This window comes from Xenopus laevis, chromosome 2L, assembly GCF_017654675.1.
Source record: "Xenopus laevis strain J_2021 chromosome 2L, Xenopus_laevis_v10.1, whole genome shotgun sequence".
Classification (NCBI taxonomy): domain Eukaryota; kingdom Metazoa; phylum Chordata; class Amphibia; order Anura; family Pipidae; genus Xenopus; species Xenopus laevis.
The window spans coordinates 114,184,025-114,200,405 of record NC_054373.1 but is presented as its reverse complement, the minus strand read 5'-3'; the positions used below and the strand labels follow the sequence as shown (position 1 = coordinate 114,200,405).

At 37.0% G+C, this 16,381-nt stretch overlaps 1 protein-coding gene across 1 annotated transcript in view; it reads left to right on the top strand.

The window, feature by feature from the left end:
- Positions 1-16,381, top strand: part of tmtops2.L (tmtops2 L homeolog) — a 101,273-nt gene that overhangs the window by 75,248 nt on the left and 9,644 nt on the right. The window contains exon 4 of the mRNA XM_018247055.2: positions 12,153-12,386. Coding sequence (XP_018102544.1) covers positions 12,153-12,386 — 234 coding nt within the window. The remainder of the gene's footprint in view (positions 1-12,152; positions 12,387-16,381) is intronic.

The window sequence follows — 16,381 nt, the reverse complement described above, 5'->3', positions numbered from 1 at the left end:
AGAATATAATGCAGCCTCTTATACAAGCTAACTGGATCTAGGAGTGTCCATTTAAAATACTTATGTATTTCCCTTTGGGAGTTGGAAAAACGAAGACATTCTTTCTATCAAAGCAATTTCTTGAGGAAAGCATTCAATGCATAATTGCTAAAAGGCAAATAGAAGCACTATTAAGGATAATGTACTTGAAATACAGGCCTTTATCTTGTGACTATTACATAGTTCTGTGATTGTTTGCATTTACAATTGAAGAGAAACACAATATTTTCTTCTTTATGTTTAATACCAGCTAGCTTTTATCAGGGTTAAATACTGCTGTGATGTTTCTTGTTTCATAAATGTTACTTCCTGGGTAAAATTCTACTCATATGGATAGTGCTCATATTTGCTATTATTTAGTTAGAAGGAGAAGGAAAGTTAAAAAAAAACAACCTCCCTCTTTCTCTTCACCATTACCCCCCCATCTGAAACGCTGCATTGAAAAGTGCAATGGTATTACTGTATTTGTGCACTTGCATTCCAAAATTTTTCCATAGTGTAAGCTTTTTTGTCATTGCCCCCCAAAAATAGAGATGTTAAAAATAAAGAAAGAAAATTCACCTCAAAAAGAAAAGAACTTGAAATTAGAACATAATCAAATTTTTTAAATGTATAATGAAGCAATATAATTCTTAATGAATCAGATGCAAGTTGATTGTAGGACTGGCCATACCAGGGATGACTTATTTACATAGTTGGCCAGCTTAAATATATTGAAATATATGGACAAACCATCTCTGTTTTGTTAAAAGATAAGGCATTTTTAGAGTAGCTTAAGGCACAAAATGTCTCAATGACCTAAATGTATTGATAATGGGTTGAGTGCAGAGAACCTGGTGTCTGTCTATGTGAATTGTGTGGTCACAGCCTCATTGCACCACCGCTTAATGGTATTAAAAATTAGTGGTGAGCACAACTTTCCCTTGTTTGTCATATTCTAATTTTGCAGCCTTTTGTACAGATTTCTGTGGGTTTATTAAGCATTTAATCTGCATTTGTAATTGTGGCTCCATTCCTTTTCTTTAAAGAGAAAAAGTGATTCAGTTGTACTTTTTTTAAATTGGTGACTAAACAGAATCCAATATCCAAGTCTTTTGCCAATATTGGTCATCTCATCTCCCACCATATACGCACAAAATATTGTACGAAACATCGTAAGACCAGTAAGTGCTATATGTTGTGTATCTGATTTCTACCATGAAACCGTGCCTGCTGAAAAATTTTGCTCATCACTACTAATAAAACATTTCTTTGATTATTGTAGTTTCTGTCAGAACCTAAATGTACCTGTTTGTCTAGGTGGGATGTTAACATATTAAAGATTATGGACAGCTGAACAGTGACGGTGTAGAGAAAACCCTTCATAAGTGGGAATGGCAAAGCAAAACAGAAGCAATAGAAATACATTATTGAAAATCAAAGTGTAGGAACTCTAAACAGCTTTTTGTATCAACAAAATGTATTGTGTTCTTCCCACTGAAAAGCCAAATATAAATGTAGCCTATCGAAATGTGGCTTTATTCTAGTTTTATTCACAGTTATATGCAGATGGAGCAACTTATACTCAATTTTAGAAGAAATTTGCATCACCATCATCTGTTTTGTGACATTTATTACAATGCACTTATATCAGTGTTTGCTTATTAGAACATGACTAGCATTGTCACTCAGTATTTCATTTGTGATCATGATGGATTTCATTTTAATTACTATATCTACTAAATATTGCTGTAGGAGGCAGAGGAGGTACGTCTGTCAATCATATCTGATAATGATGCAGAGACAGAATCACCACTCAGTTATGTATTCAGGCCACTGGCTGACTGGTCTTTAATGCAGTTGATAGATGCACTGTACATCTCTCCAAACTCCTCTCTGACTAATTAGCTTGTTAAGTCGAAATATGCATTCGCTAATATCACAGGAATTCATTTTATGAAAATGTGACCCTTACTTGGCTGTAATGTCCTAAATACAGATGCTCCTAGGCAGAATGTTATATTTATGTCTCTCTCTCTCAGATGATCCCTCGCAGAAGGTGGAGGAAGGGATCAGATGTAACTCTAAACAACTGCTATCAGTGGCGTAACTAGATATTACTGGGCCCCACAGCAAATTATTTTTCAGGCCCCCAAAATGTTTAGAGGTTGACTTGTTTCTCCAATATTTATTGAAATTGTATATGAATTAGGGCCTCATGGGGCCCCTATACCTCCTGGGCCCCCCTTCCTCTATAGTTACGCCCCTGACTGCTATTTAATATAATGATGGGTGCAGGAGGATCTTGAACCAGATCATTTATTTAACAAATAACACCAAGTACATCTCGGTATATTCAATGTATCTGGCACAGTGGCTTACCCTGAGTTCTTTGGGGGTTTACTCACACATCACAGGTATTGTCTCTAGGGATGCACCGAATCCACTATTTTGGATTCGGCCAAACCCCCGAATACCGAATCCATATCCTAATTTGCATATGCAAATTAGGGGTGGGAAGGGGAAAACATTTTCTATTTCCTTGTTTTGTGACAAAAAGTCACGCAATTTCCTGCTCCGCCCCCTAATTTGCATATGCAAATTAGGATTCGGTCTGCCAGACAGAAGGATTCTTCCAAATCCAATCCTGCTGAAAAAGGCCGAATCCTGTCCGAATCCAAAACCGAATACTGAATTCGGTGCATCCCTAATTGTCTCCCAGTGTTTTCCGGGCTCCCTCTAGAGTGCCTACTAACTTCATTTCCTTTACTTGGTGAGCAAGAAATACCCCACACAAAATATCCTTGGTGGAGCACAGGTGTCACTTTCTAGCTACGCTGTCTATCATAGGATCTGCTATCGATACCTTATTCAACCTTGTGCTTTTATATCATTATGAAACTCCTTGGTAACTTATAATATCCTTATATTTTACAATAGGGGGTATTTTATTCACTACATAAATAACACTGCATTTAAAGGGGAACTCCACACATACATCATTAAAAAAATATGCAGACTTTTCATGATTCTTAATGGTTTCTGACAGTTCCCTAAGCCTAGCCCCTTGCTCTCCTTCTGATCTCTCTGACTACTTTGCTGAGCTGTCTGACTACTGTTACTTTGTATCAACAGCCATCTGTCCTCTGCCTGCATCTTCCAAACCCCACAGTTCCCTGCACACATGATTTGAATAAGGAACGGAACATCACAGTGCAATGCATTTTGGTTATGTAGTTCCTGCATGCTGTCTGTAAGCTGTGGAGAAGTTAGTTGTTACAATTAGTAACATCGGTGTTTAGTCCCTCCTTCCCTGCCAGGATTTCAAATGATGCAGAAAGAAAAGAACTGTAAGGGTAGGACTTCATGGTGCGGCTGCGTTTTCATCCGACATTCAGATTAATGAAGTTGTTTCCTGCGATTTCTCCTTCAATTCCGTTTTCTGTAAAACATCCGACACGTCGCATGTGTTTAGTCGTATTGCGACGTGTCGGGTCCACGCGCACCTTAAAGTCCTACCCTTAAACAGCTGGATTTCAGCATAGAAATTGGCATTTATTCATACTTTTTGGGTTTCTGTGTTACGTGGGCCTCTTTATTAAATTCTGGTTCGGAAGCTGGAGTTCCCCTTTAAGTATATCTATATATTTATGCAAATTTCAGGAGCATGCTCAGATTGTAACACTGCTTTGAGTATTCTACCTAGAATGCCTTGTTTTAGTAAACTCCTCCACTAGAAGTATCACGAGATTTCCCTATCTTGTCCCCTGCTGGTGATGTTATTATGCAAATGAAGGACACACACTAACTTCCAGCAGAGATTTGGCTGATTTGAAAATAGCTTAGAAGGGTTGATAAGCAACAAGGAATTTCAACTGAGCATGTGCGAGATTTTAGAGCTACAGTTGGCAGGGAAGATATAGGTAGGAGGAGCCAGTGAAATCCAAGATGCCTCAGCTACAACTGCAGTGGAGATAGGGGAGATCTTGCAGAATGTATAGTGAGCTGATCATTTACATTATACAAACAATTCTAACTGTTTTAAAAATCGGATTTCTTGAACTTTCACATAGTGTATTTACTTAGAGGAAATGATTTTAGTTATGATTGGTGTTAACTATATGGCAAAAAGTAGTTTGGTATATCTTTGCAAAACCAAGGGTATTAATAGGTTGCTGGTCTTTTCTTTGTTTCTAAAGAAAAGTCCTTAACTTGGGTTTTGCTTCTATTCATATGTAACAGGCTGGTAAAATTATCCAACATCCTGAAAAATGATTGTGTACCATCATAATTATTGATAGAAATAAATATGTAATCTGAAAATTGATATTCTTCTTGCTATTTATGGGCTTAGCCAGTGTTCCTTTGTTAGTGACCTGCAGCTGATGTCACAAACTGCACCCGTTGCCACAATTATTCTATCAGGGTCAAAAAAGAGAATGCAAAGCAGTGATGTGCATTATTCAGGGCTCTAGCAATGGAAAATTTTATCAGAAGGTTGGTATTTAGAGCTAAGTTGACAGGGAGCTTTTGTTCTATAGGTCTCCGTTACCCTGTTATTATGCAATTGTTACCCATTTTGAAAGTCTTTGGTGTATTCAGCTACAATACAAACACTGCTGCCATTAATTTCCCTCTCCACATTATTCTGCCTCTGCTAAATAATGTGCCACCTTTTCATTTTCCCATCACATAGATAATTCTTTATGCTTGAATAATATGTTCTAGAAGTCCAGGTTTTGGTGGTTACAAAAAAACTAGATCACACACAGTTGAATAGTAGTATTTAAATGAAAGGACAATCCTCACAATTACTACAATGCAGGTGATATACACAACAGTGAGTGAGTGAGTGAATGAGAATGGAAGAGAGAAAAAAGAGCCTGCAGGTCAGGTGAATTGCAATGGTCACAAAGCTCTATCTTATCTCTTTTCACTATTATTTCAGCAATGTGAAAGAAAACCAGCCAACCCAATTCAATTGTAATTGTATATCACTCCTCACATTGATACCAAAGGGTTGATTTATCAATGAATGAGATCACATCAGAGAAAGCATTTTTCCAGCAGATTGAGATTTTTTTTGAGATTCTTACCGGCATTTTCTCAACAAAACCTTTTGGCATCTCAGTGGTCCCGAGATCCATTACGGCAAATGAGTATGGCATTTTAACTCAAAAGTTTCTCTTACTCCACTTATTTGAGAATTTGCAGGAATTCATGAGTTTTCTCAAGCTGCATTACCATAAAAGCCTAAAGTAATCTAGTACAAAGTGAGAAAACACTTCATCCAATACTGAAAAAACATACATCGGATGCTCTCATTTATCATATTTTAATATTGGCTTTATTGTGCATGGCCAAATCAGACAATATCCTAGTTAAGCTAATCACATAATGCACTCTAAAGCACCTTTAATATTCACCCAGCCTTTTTAACCAACAATAATTATTTGATTATTTTACTTAAGGACATAATAACTGTGAATTGTCTTCAACCCCAAGGTTTACCAAAAATTGGGTCATAAATCAAACTGGTTCTTATTGTGAGTATGATGGCCTTTCCCCATGTGTGCTACTATCAGTTGTACTACTCTTTATTACACTGTATTAACTCTTTTTTATTAAATATATGAATAACCATACCTTGCATTTTCTAAATACATGCTCTAGGTCTTAATAGATTTCAAGATTTTTACAGAATTTCAACCATAATTCAAGCAATCTGGAACTGTAAGTTTTCGGTCTGATTGAGCATTAATGGTTGTGGCTTTCAGTTTAGAAATGCTCTTTTTGATTCCTGCAGTGATTACCTGCAATGACTGAAAATATTAAAAAAATTAAAATCATTATTATGTAATAACAGCAATATAACCATCACAATCTACTACTATGTAATCTTCTATTATGTAATCATATTATGTAGTAGATATACTGAACAATATGTGGCTGCAAGACAAAAATTTACATAATACGGTAATAGCATAGCACTGTAATAACAGATTCAAAGTTTCAATCAACAGGTTTCAATCAACAGGTAGCAATTGCTGATCAGCTGGTTGAAAGCACACATCTTGTTAGTTGCTATGGGTTACAAGTCTACACGCCTATTTTCTGTTAATCTGCAAATACATTCTGAACTATATACACAATTGTAGTAACATCTTTGTAGTTCACCTTTTTAATTTGCAAATTAACTTTAAATTTTCTTAAATACAAAATATTAACTGTTGGCTCTTTGTGGTTATAAATAGCAAAATTGTTATTTACTCCCTCATGTACCTTTCCTATGGAAGTTCTGACTGCAACACTTTTAAAACATCCTTAAAACAATCTATAGCACTTTATAAGATTTTGCCTTTCCAGGTTCTTGTATCTTTTATTAAAAAAAGCTCCCTTCTAGCTCCGTCAATGCTCCAGTTCACACTTTGGATTGCAAATGATTGATATGACACTCTATATTTATTTTACTACTATAGTGGTAATATTTGCACAATCACATAAATAGCAAAGCAGCTATATGGAGAAACCTTTAGGTTTGCTTTTGTTCACTCCATTCTGTACACATTGGCTACAACTGGAGTGTACAGGCATGGGGTCCCTTATCCAGAAACCTGTTATGACCAGGAATGCCATCTCCATAGAGTCCTTTTTAATCAAATAATTCAGTTATACAAATGATTTCCTTTTACGCTGTAGTAATAAAACAGTACCTTGATGGTAACTAAGCTGCATGAATCATTATTGGTGGCAAAACAATCCTACTATTTAATGTTTCAATGATTTTTAGCAGATGCAGGTATATTAAGAGAGAGAAATTAATGAAGAATGGAAGTTAATAACACCCAAATGAATAACTGCATAATTAAACAATAAATTAGGGGACATGGTTTTCATTTCTTTCTGAAATACTAGTATTATAGACTTCATGCCATACCACTGAGTTGCATGGCAAGTCCAGAGACCACTTACATGTAAGTTTAGAGCAGACTGACAGCTAAATGTCAGAATATAAGCCCTTTCCAATTTTCTTGTGTGATTTAATATAGAGCGATATGTGTGTGTGGCTCACCCAGATAGACTATGTAATTGTCCCTCTCACTTAAATGTTGGTGTGTGTTTTTTTCTCTTAGAAACTTTACACTCATGAGATCAGGGTATTGGCACCACACTCTGAGACTGTGGAGCAATATCTGTTTAAACATGGTTCTATTCAGACACATTCTTGTATACACAGTAAGCGTAGCTCTCTGTCTAAAGTGTCAGCATAATCTCATATTGATTATGTATAAATATTATATTCCATCGTGTTTGTATATAATTAAGTGTATTTGTAGTTAAAACAAAGTATCTATTTTGCTTCTGTGTGTATTTTAGGCATATTTATTACATATACATCTTGTAGTTTTATGGCAGTTAATTATAATATGGGATAGCATGTTGCATAGGGTTGTACATTATTATGGATTTAACTCGAGATGCCTGCCCAGTTCCAAGGCCAGGCAGGCTGTATAAGTCAGTTTTGACCCATTAAAGCCAACCTTCAGCAAAATAACTCTGAAATTGGCAATCATTCTGCAGGAGAGATAGATAAGGGGATTACTGTCAAGATTCTAAGGGTGGCAACACACAAGAAGATTTAAGCTTTCAATTGGTCCCTTTAGACCAAGTTAGTCTGCACAGTTATGGGACCCACTGATATGCCTGCCTGCCTGATATCAGGCCAAAAATCGTAGAGCTTTAAAAATACCATTAGATGAGAATAGCATTGGTATGTTGATATAGTTTCGCGAAAAACTGAAAAATTCGCAAAACGCATTGAGGTCAATGGGCATTAAATTAATTTTGATGCGTGACAATTTTGATGCGAGTGACAATTTTTATACACCCAACTATTTTGTCCAAATGCATTAAAGGGACACTGTCATGGGAAAAAAATTTTTTTTTCAAAATGAATCAGTTAATAGTGTTGCTCCAGCAGAATTCTGCACTGAAATCCATTTCTCAAAAGAGCAAACAGATTTTTTTATATTCAATTTTGAAATCTGACATGGGGCTAGACATTTTGTCAATTTCCCAGCTGCCCCTGGTCATGTGACTTGTGCCTGCACTTTAGGAGAGAAATGCTTTTTGGCAGGCTGCTGTTTTTCCTTCTCAATGTAACTGAATGTGTCTCAGTGGGACATGGGTTTTTACTATTGAGTGCTGTTCTTAGATCTACCAGTCAGCTGTTATCTTGTGTTAGGGAGCTGCTATCTGGTTACCTTCCCATTGTTCTTTTGTTTGGCTGCTGGGGGGAAAAGGGAGGGGGTGATATCACTCCAACTTGCAGTACAGCAGTAAAGAGTGATTGAAGTTTATCAGAGCACAAGTCACATGACCAGGGGCAGCTGGGAAATTGACAAAATTTCTAGCCCCATGTCAGATTTCAAAATTGAATATAAAAAAATCTGTTTGCTCTTTTGAGAAATGGATTTCAGTGCAGAATTCTGCTGGGGCAGCACTATTAACTGATTCATTTTGAAAAAATGTTTTTTCCCATGACAGTATCCCTTTAAAGTCAATGGGCATCCAAATAATTTTGACGTGCGTAAATTTTTATGTGATCGGCAGTTTTGACATGCGACAATTTTTGTCACAATGAATTTTTCGCCTGCGCATTTTTGCTGCAGTTTCGAGAAACGCGGAAATTCGCCGCTAATCTATGCCTGCCGAATTTATTTGCCCATCACTACCCAATAGATGATCTGAATAACGAATGGGTTAGGGTCAGGTGCGGGACAACAACCTCGATTTGGGGTTTTATAATCCCAAAAAAATCAAGCGATTTGGGTGTCAAATCTGAAAAATTTGTATGAGTTTTTTCTCGATTTTATTGTTTTTTTTTCCCGACCTGACTTTTTCGAGTCATTTTTATGATAAATATGATAAAATCTTGGATGGCAGCTTGGTCGAACTTAGTTTAATAAAAATGAGAGCTAAATTCAAGTTTTAGTAAATAACCACCTTAGTGTGCCATGGCATTTGCCTGTCAGTGCACACACAGGGCCCAATTCACCATAAAACTGCATAATTATGCACTTTCATACTGTGTGTGTACTGACATATGGATGTAGAGGCAGCCAGTGCACACTAAAGACATATGGGTGGATAGCAGCCAACACTTTCTCCCTCAATGTATTTACACCAGAAGAGAGTACACAAAAACCTAACACAGGCCTAAATCAGCTGAAGGGAGGTAGCTGTAAGTTAAAAGTGACTTATAAAGCCAACACAACTTTGAAATTGTTCATGAGTTTTCAGATGCAAAGAAGACACCCATATGCATAAAATAAATTCAAACAAAATTTACTAACATACAATTTATTAGATACAGTATAAACATTAATGGAAGAGGAAAAATCAACGAGTACAATCCCCTTTAGGTTTGATCAAGGTTGATCTTGAAAGACATATAAAGACTATATATTTATATACAACTCATTCCTGATTTATTCTTGTCTTTCATCTTTCTTTAATGCCAAGATTATTGGGTTAAATGACAGCTGCAAGTTCATTTCATTTTTCATCATACAGAAAATCAAACTAAAACCTAGAAATGAAAAATAAAAAAGTGATATTCCTGCCACTCTCTATATATTCAGCGGAACTGACAGATGAGCAACATGGTATATCTAGCGACTTGAAAGCAGCTGTCAATAGCATGCATGCAAATCTGACAGCATCACCAGGAAACTAATAGAACCAGGTGACAAGAAATCTGTTCATATTGGTAGTAGACAGATGAGGTTATCAGAAAATTAAGGAAAATGGGAAGATAGGAATGTGGTATATTAAACTAAATAACAAGTGTCTAGACTATCTACTGCATAAGGCTCTAACAGGCTCACAGCTATATAATTATTGATATCGCCAAACAAAACTGTATATAATGTGATACCTTTACCATTACCAAATCAAAAACTACTAAATTAACTCTAGTAATGTCAGTTTATTTTAAAGGACTACTGTATACATATACACGACATATTATCATTCGCAAATATATATCTTGTAATTAGTCTATGGGTTCATCATTCTAATGTTTAGTAGATGACACCATCTACTGGAAGAAAATGAAATTCTAATCTAAAAATATGCACATGTAAAACATTGCAAAAAAATTTGAAAAATTATTTTGTACCAAGAGATGTATGTGGGATGAAATAAGAGAGGAACTGCAGAACACAGACAAGGTTTAGCCATAGAAACAAAACAGTAGATTCTGCATAAATCACTTTAATACATGCGTGCTGTCATGTACATTCTTTCCTAGGTTCTACTAATAACGTTTATTTTACTTTGATTTGGCTTTAGATTGAGGCATACCAATATGGCTCCCAGTTATGGATGTGGTTCTAGCCTCAATACATATGTTGTTCTTAATTGATTGTTTGATACTGATTGGTTAATTGGTGAATTGGAAGTGTTATGTGATTGGTGTACTGATGTTTAAATACTGTGTTTTGAACTGTGTACAGTTAGGCTATGACTAAGGGGCCCATTCACTAAGCTCCAGTGAAGGATTCGAATGAAAAAAATTTGAATTTCGAAGTATTTTTTGGGTACTTCGACCATCGAATTGGTTAAATTCGTTCGAATACGAACGAAATCGAACGAATCGAACGAAAAATCGTTCGACTATTCGACCATTCGATAGTCAAAGTACTTTCCCTTTAAAAAAAACTTCGACCCCCTACTTCGGCAGATAAAACCTACCGAAGTCAATGTTAGCCTATGGGGAAGGTCCCCATAGGTTTGCTAACCTTTTTTTGATCGAAGGATTTTCCTTCGATCGAACGATTAAAATCCTTCGAATCGTTCGATTAGAAGGATTTAATCGTTCGATCGAACGAAAAATCCTTCGATCGATCGAACGAACGTTTAGCGCTAAATCCTTCGACTTCGATATTCGAAGTCGAAGGATTTCAATTCGAGGGTCGAATTTCGAAGTATTTTTAACTTCGAAATTCGACCCTTAATGAATCTGCCCCTAAGTGTTGTTAACACAAAACGCATAAGGCTGTAATTGACATAATAAATAATTTTACCTATATCTACTGCCTGGTGGAAGATTGCCTTTATTTGAGTGCTTGCTCTTCAAAGAATTTTGTTGTCATGTAAACATCAGTGTGGGATATACCAAAGAGCCCACTGCAAACCTACAGTCTATAGCACTGGCATTAGGTTCTTTTCAGACACAGATTAAGGCTTATGTGAATCAGACATTCTTAGAAGTCCTGTTTATCTCCAATAATATTCATATCTAATCCTAAACTGCAATTGTTAATAAATCTGTTCACAAATGTTGGTCATTAAAGGATTGATCAAATTCATGGACAAGATTCAATTTGAGATGCAATTCAACTCCTCTCACGGTTTATCATGTGAAAACTATATTGAAGTCTATGGATAAGAAACTGGAACTGAATTAGGAGAAAAGTTTTTATCTCCTTGAATTGAATCTCGTCCATGAGTTTTCACGTGATAAACCATGAGATAACTTTTTCTCACTGAACTGAATCTGGCCCATTGTATGAAACACTTATAATGAACAGCTAATTAGTAATCAGAAGAGACCATGGGGCAGAAGTGCATGGAGGGGTACAAAAGTGCGCCCCTTAGTACTCATACAAATTAAAAAGGGTTTTTTGTCTTCCTCTGGATTAACTAGCAGTTAGGCAGGTTATCTATAGACCAAAAAGGTTGAACTTTATGTGTCTTTTTCAACCTTTTACTATGTTTCTGTGTATGTATGTACCACTTTTTATCATTGTTTAATACAGAAACCTCATCATTATGAATTTGTGATGTTTTGCGCTCATATATTTTTTTACTACTGGGGCAGACAGATGGTTCTTATATGCTTAAAGTCAAATGAGCTGGCAATTTGAAAAATAATCCTTATGTTGCTCTCACAGAAAAATGTATTAGTATTGATTTGGAAACGTAACGTGCTTAATGATTCGGCTACAGCAGTGCATATGTGATATAAAAGGAGGATTATTGGAGCTGGCTATGCTTCTGCTTTTCTATCAGAGATTCAATCTTGATTTAATCCTTAATATTCTTTTTTTTTTTTAATCCTTTGTCAGGTTGGAAAGATCAGAAAGATTGCTGCCCGTAAAAGAGAATATCACGTCTTATTCATGGTGATTACCACAGTGATCTGTTACTTGCTGTGCTGGTTGCCATATGGAGTGGTCGCCTTGCTTGCTACATTTGGAAGGCCAGGGGTAATATCTCCTGTTGCCAGTGTCATCCCATCAATTCTGGCCAAGAGCAGTACTGTTTTCAATCCCATTATTTATATACTTATGAACAAGCAGGTGAGTAGTGATAACCACTTTTTTCCCTAAACACAAAATATACTAATGTATTCCTTAGGGCATATCTATTAAAAGAAAATTAGATTTTGCAGAAACCTAGAAAGGAAGTGATGTGAAATCCCTTAAATATGTATTTATCAAAAAAGTGGAAGTAGAGCACCATGGTGAAATTCTACCATTGCAATTTTAGGGGGTGAATGCTTACTTTCAACATTTCTTAAATTATCGGATTTTAAGTGTTTGATAAACATGACCTTAAAAATCCCATAGTATGAAAAGTTGTATATATGTATGTTTATATACACACAGTATGTACTCAATTGCACAAGTGGGTCAAAACAAGTTACAGTTTGCATAGCTGGTACAAGTATGAGACCTGTTATCCAGAATGCTTGGGACCAAGGGTTTTCCAAATAACTGATCTTTCCTTGATTTGGACCTTCACACCTTAAGTCTACTAGAAATTCATGTAAACATTAAATAAACCCAATAGGCTGGTTTTGCTTCCAATAAGGATTAATTATATCTTAGTTTGGTTCAAGTACAAGGTTCTGTTTTATTATTACAGAGAAAAAGGTAATCATTTTTAAAAATTTGGAATATTTGGATAAAAATGGAGTCTATGGGCGATGGGCTTTCCGTAATTTGGAGCTTTCTGGATACCGAAAATACTTAGAGGGTTATTTATCAAAGGTCAAGTTTGTGAGGATTGTGAGTTTTTTTTATACCTCTTATTTATGAAAAGACTCGAAACAGTAAATTCAGGGGGAAAAACCCGAATACTCTAATTGATCTAGTTTTTGGCAGAAAACATTGTGAAGGCTACAGATATTTTCAAATGGTTCAAGGGACCTGTGCCATTGACTTCTACATGATCTCGACAGGTTTTAGCTGAAGTATGTTTAGATTCCAGCTATTTCCAGTTTCGGAGTATAATAAATCTTGAAAAATGCAAGTTTTTTTAAAAAAAAAAAACAAAATTCAAGTTTTTACTGACAACTACCTTCAATAACTCAAATTTTTTGGGAATAAAACAACTCTTCTATGACAACGGCCCCAGCCAGTATCATAGTCCCCCTCCCCAACCCATCTTGTACAGCAACGGACTGGGCCCAGGAGGGGCAGCGCAAACAGCTTAGGAGGGGGCTATTCACAGGTGAGGGGGCTGACGCTCCCAAGTTATGCCACTTGCCCCAGAGACAGTTGCAGCCAGGGCTGTAGACAGAAGACACAAACATTATTCAGGTGTAGGCAGTGTTGTCCCAAACACGTGTCTGTATATATATATAGCTGCTTAATCCCACAGAATTTAGTTTCATTCCTCAGTAGAGCAAGATACATGACCTTAAGGGGCACATTTACAAAGCTCGAGTGAAGGATTCGAATTAAAAAAACTTCGAATTTCGAAGTGTTTTTTGGGCTACTTCGACCATCGAATGGGCTACTTCGACCTTCGACTACTACTTCGACTTCGAATCGAACGATTCGAACTAAAAATCGTTCGACTATTCGACCATTCGATAGTCGAAGTACTGTCTCTTTAAGAAAAACTTCGACCCCCTACTTCGGCAGCTAAAAGCTACTGAAGTCAATGTTAGCCTATGGGGAAGGTCCCCATAGGCTTGCCTGAGATTTTTTGATCGAAGGATATTCCTTCGATCGTTGTATTAAAATCCTTCGAATCGTTCGATTCAAAGGATTTAATCGTTCGATCGAACGAATAATCCTTCGATCGAACGAATAATCCTTCGATCGTTCGATCGCAGGATTTGCGCTAAATCGTTCGACTTCGATATTCGAAGTTGAACGATTTTAGTTCCTAGTCGAATATCGAGGGTTAATTAACCCTCGATATTTGACCCTTCATACATCTGCCCCCTAGTGTGTATATTATTATACATATATACATATATATATCGTGACCTTCAGGTAGAAAATCATAGCCACGGCACAGGACAACTAAACCCTATATATGAATATGGCTAAAAATTCCATCATTTATATAATGACCTCATTGCACCAGGCAAAATTTCAGCATCTCAATAGCAGCAATGACAGTGGCGGAACTACCGGGGGAGCAGGGGGTGCGAGCGGGCCAGGGCCCTCACCCCCTCAGGGCCGCCCGGCAGTCTGTGCGCCACTGACAAATGCGGCTGTTTGGACGGGGCGGGGCTGCGCGTCACGCACCAGGGCCCGCCCCCCCTCTAGGATCGCTACTGAGCAATGATCAAGGACTTCAAACTTGTCACAGGGAGTCACCATCTTGGAAAGTGTCTGTGACACTCACATGCTCAGTGGGCTCTGAACAGCTGTTGAGAAACTAAGCTTAGGGGTAGTCACAAATTATCAAGCAGAAAATTAGATTGGTCTGTAATATAAGCTGATGCTACAGGGCTGATTATTAAATTATGATGCTAATTGCACTGATTTCTGTGCTGCCATGTAGTTATTATCTGTATTAATTGCTAATCAGCCTTATATTGTGACATTTATATTATGTGTACTGTATATTGTGAGTGGGTCCCTAAGTTCAGTAAGTGACAGCAGCACAGAGCATGTGCAGTGAATCAGCAGGAAAGAAGATGTTGAGCTACTGGGGCATCTTTGGAGACACAGATCTTCTCTACTAAAGGGCTGTGGTTGCCTTGGGCTGGTACATAATCTTGAAACAAAATGTACAACATTTCTAGCCTACTTCTTTAGATAAGCTTTAGTTCTCCTTTAACACCCTAATTGGGATTCACACAAAACGTACGTTTCCAGCCCTCACCAGCATGGATGTACAAAAATCCCAGAATCCTCTCTGGGGCTCACTCTAGACACTCTTGTCTACTGGGAGGGGTTTCTCTCTTCCTCTCTCCAGTCCTTTTGGAGCTTTCTACAACACTTTAACTCAGTGGTGAAACACACTCACTTTTTCAGCTTCTTTCACCAACACCTCTCTCCTGCACATGGAGGTTTCCACTGGCCACTCACCCGCCTCTATTCAAGGAGGTCTCTGGGGGAAAGCTCTGAAGTGTAGCTCACACCTCCTTTTAACTACAGGTCATCTGCAGCCTAATCACTTAGCTACCTTTATCTGGACAGCTGCAAAACACCTAATGGAGCAAGGAATGGAAGCCCACCCTGCTCTCCTCCATTCACTCCAGGGACCCATTATCCAGCTTTTCTGAAGCCGGTACACACCTTCAGCAATGTTTGCTGCAGAAAAACACATATTTTCCCTGTAGTTTTCATTTCACCAGCCTAATGCTAGTGAAATACACACAATATCATGATATATATGTATATATATATATATATATATATATATATATATATATATATATATATATATATACATACACACATATATAGCTAAAAACTAATAAGGTAAGGGCGCCATCATGTGGATATAATTATTATTGCTCCTTTCACTGAACCTTCATCTAAACATATACTGTAATAGAAACAAGTGAATTCCATAGTGGGTTATTACTGATATATCTATTCAAAGCCCAATACAATCTTTTGGTTAATTTTATAGTTTTGTATTTTTGATGGTACCATGGTAGTGTTAACTCACATGCTTTACCAAAAAGTAGGGCTGCACCAACTTCCTTTTTCTTTAATTGACTGGACCCCAGATTTTTCAGGAAGAAGCAAATTAGGGTTCAAATTCACTTCTGGAAAGGGGAAAAGAAAGGTAAAAGAATTTTGATCACTTTAATCACATGACCTAAAGTTACATGATTTTAAGGTTTCAAGTTTGGTTCAGCCGGGGTCTTGGATTCAGGCCAATTCCCAAACCAAATCCAGGATTTGGAGAATCCCTAACCCAAAGGAGTAAGAAACTTGATGCATATATAGATGCGCCAGATGCTTCAATCATTCCATCCAAATCTAAATTCTTATGTGTTGTGTTGATTGAAACAACATGATTTGCTAAATGTCTTGCAATACACTGAAAATCTCCTGTGTAGAGATGCAAACCCTGACATATTCAAACATATGAT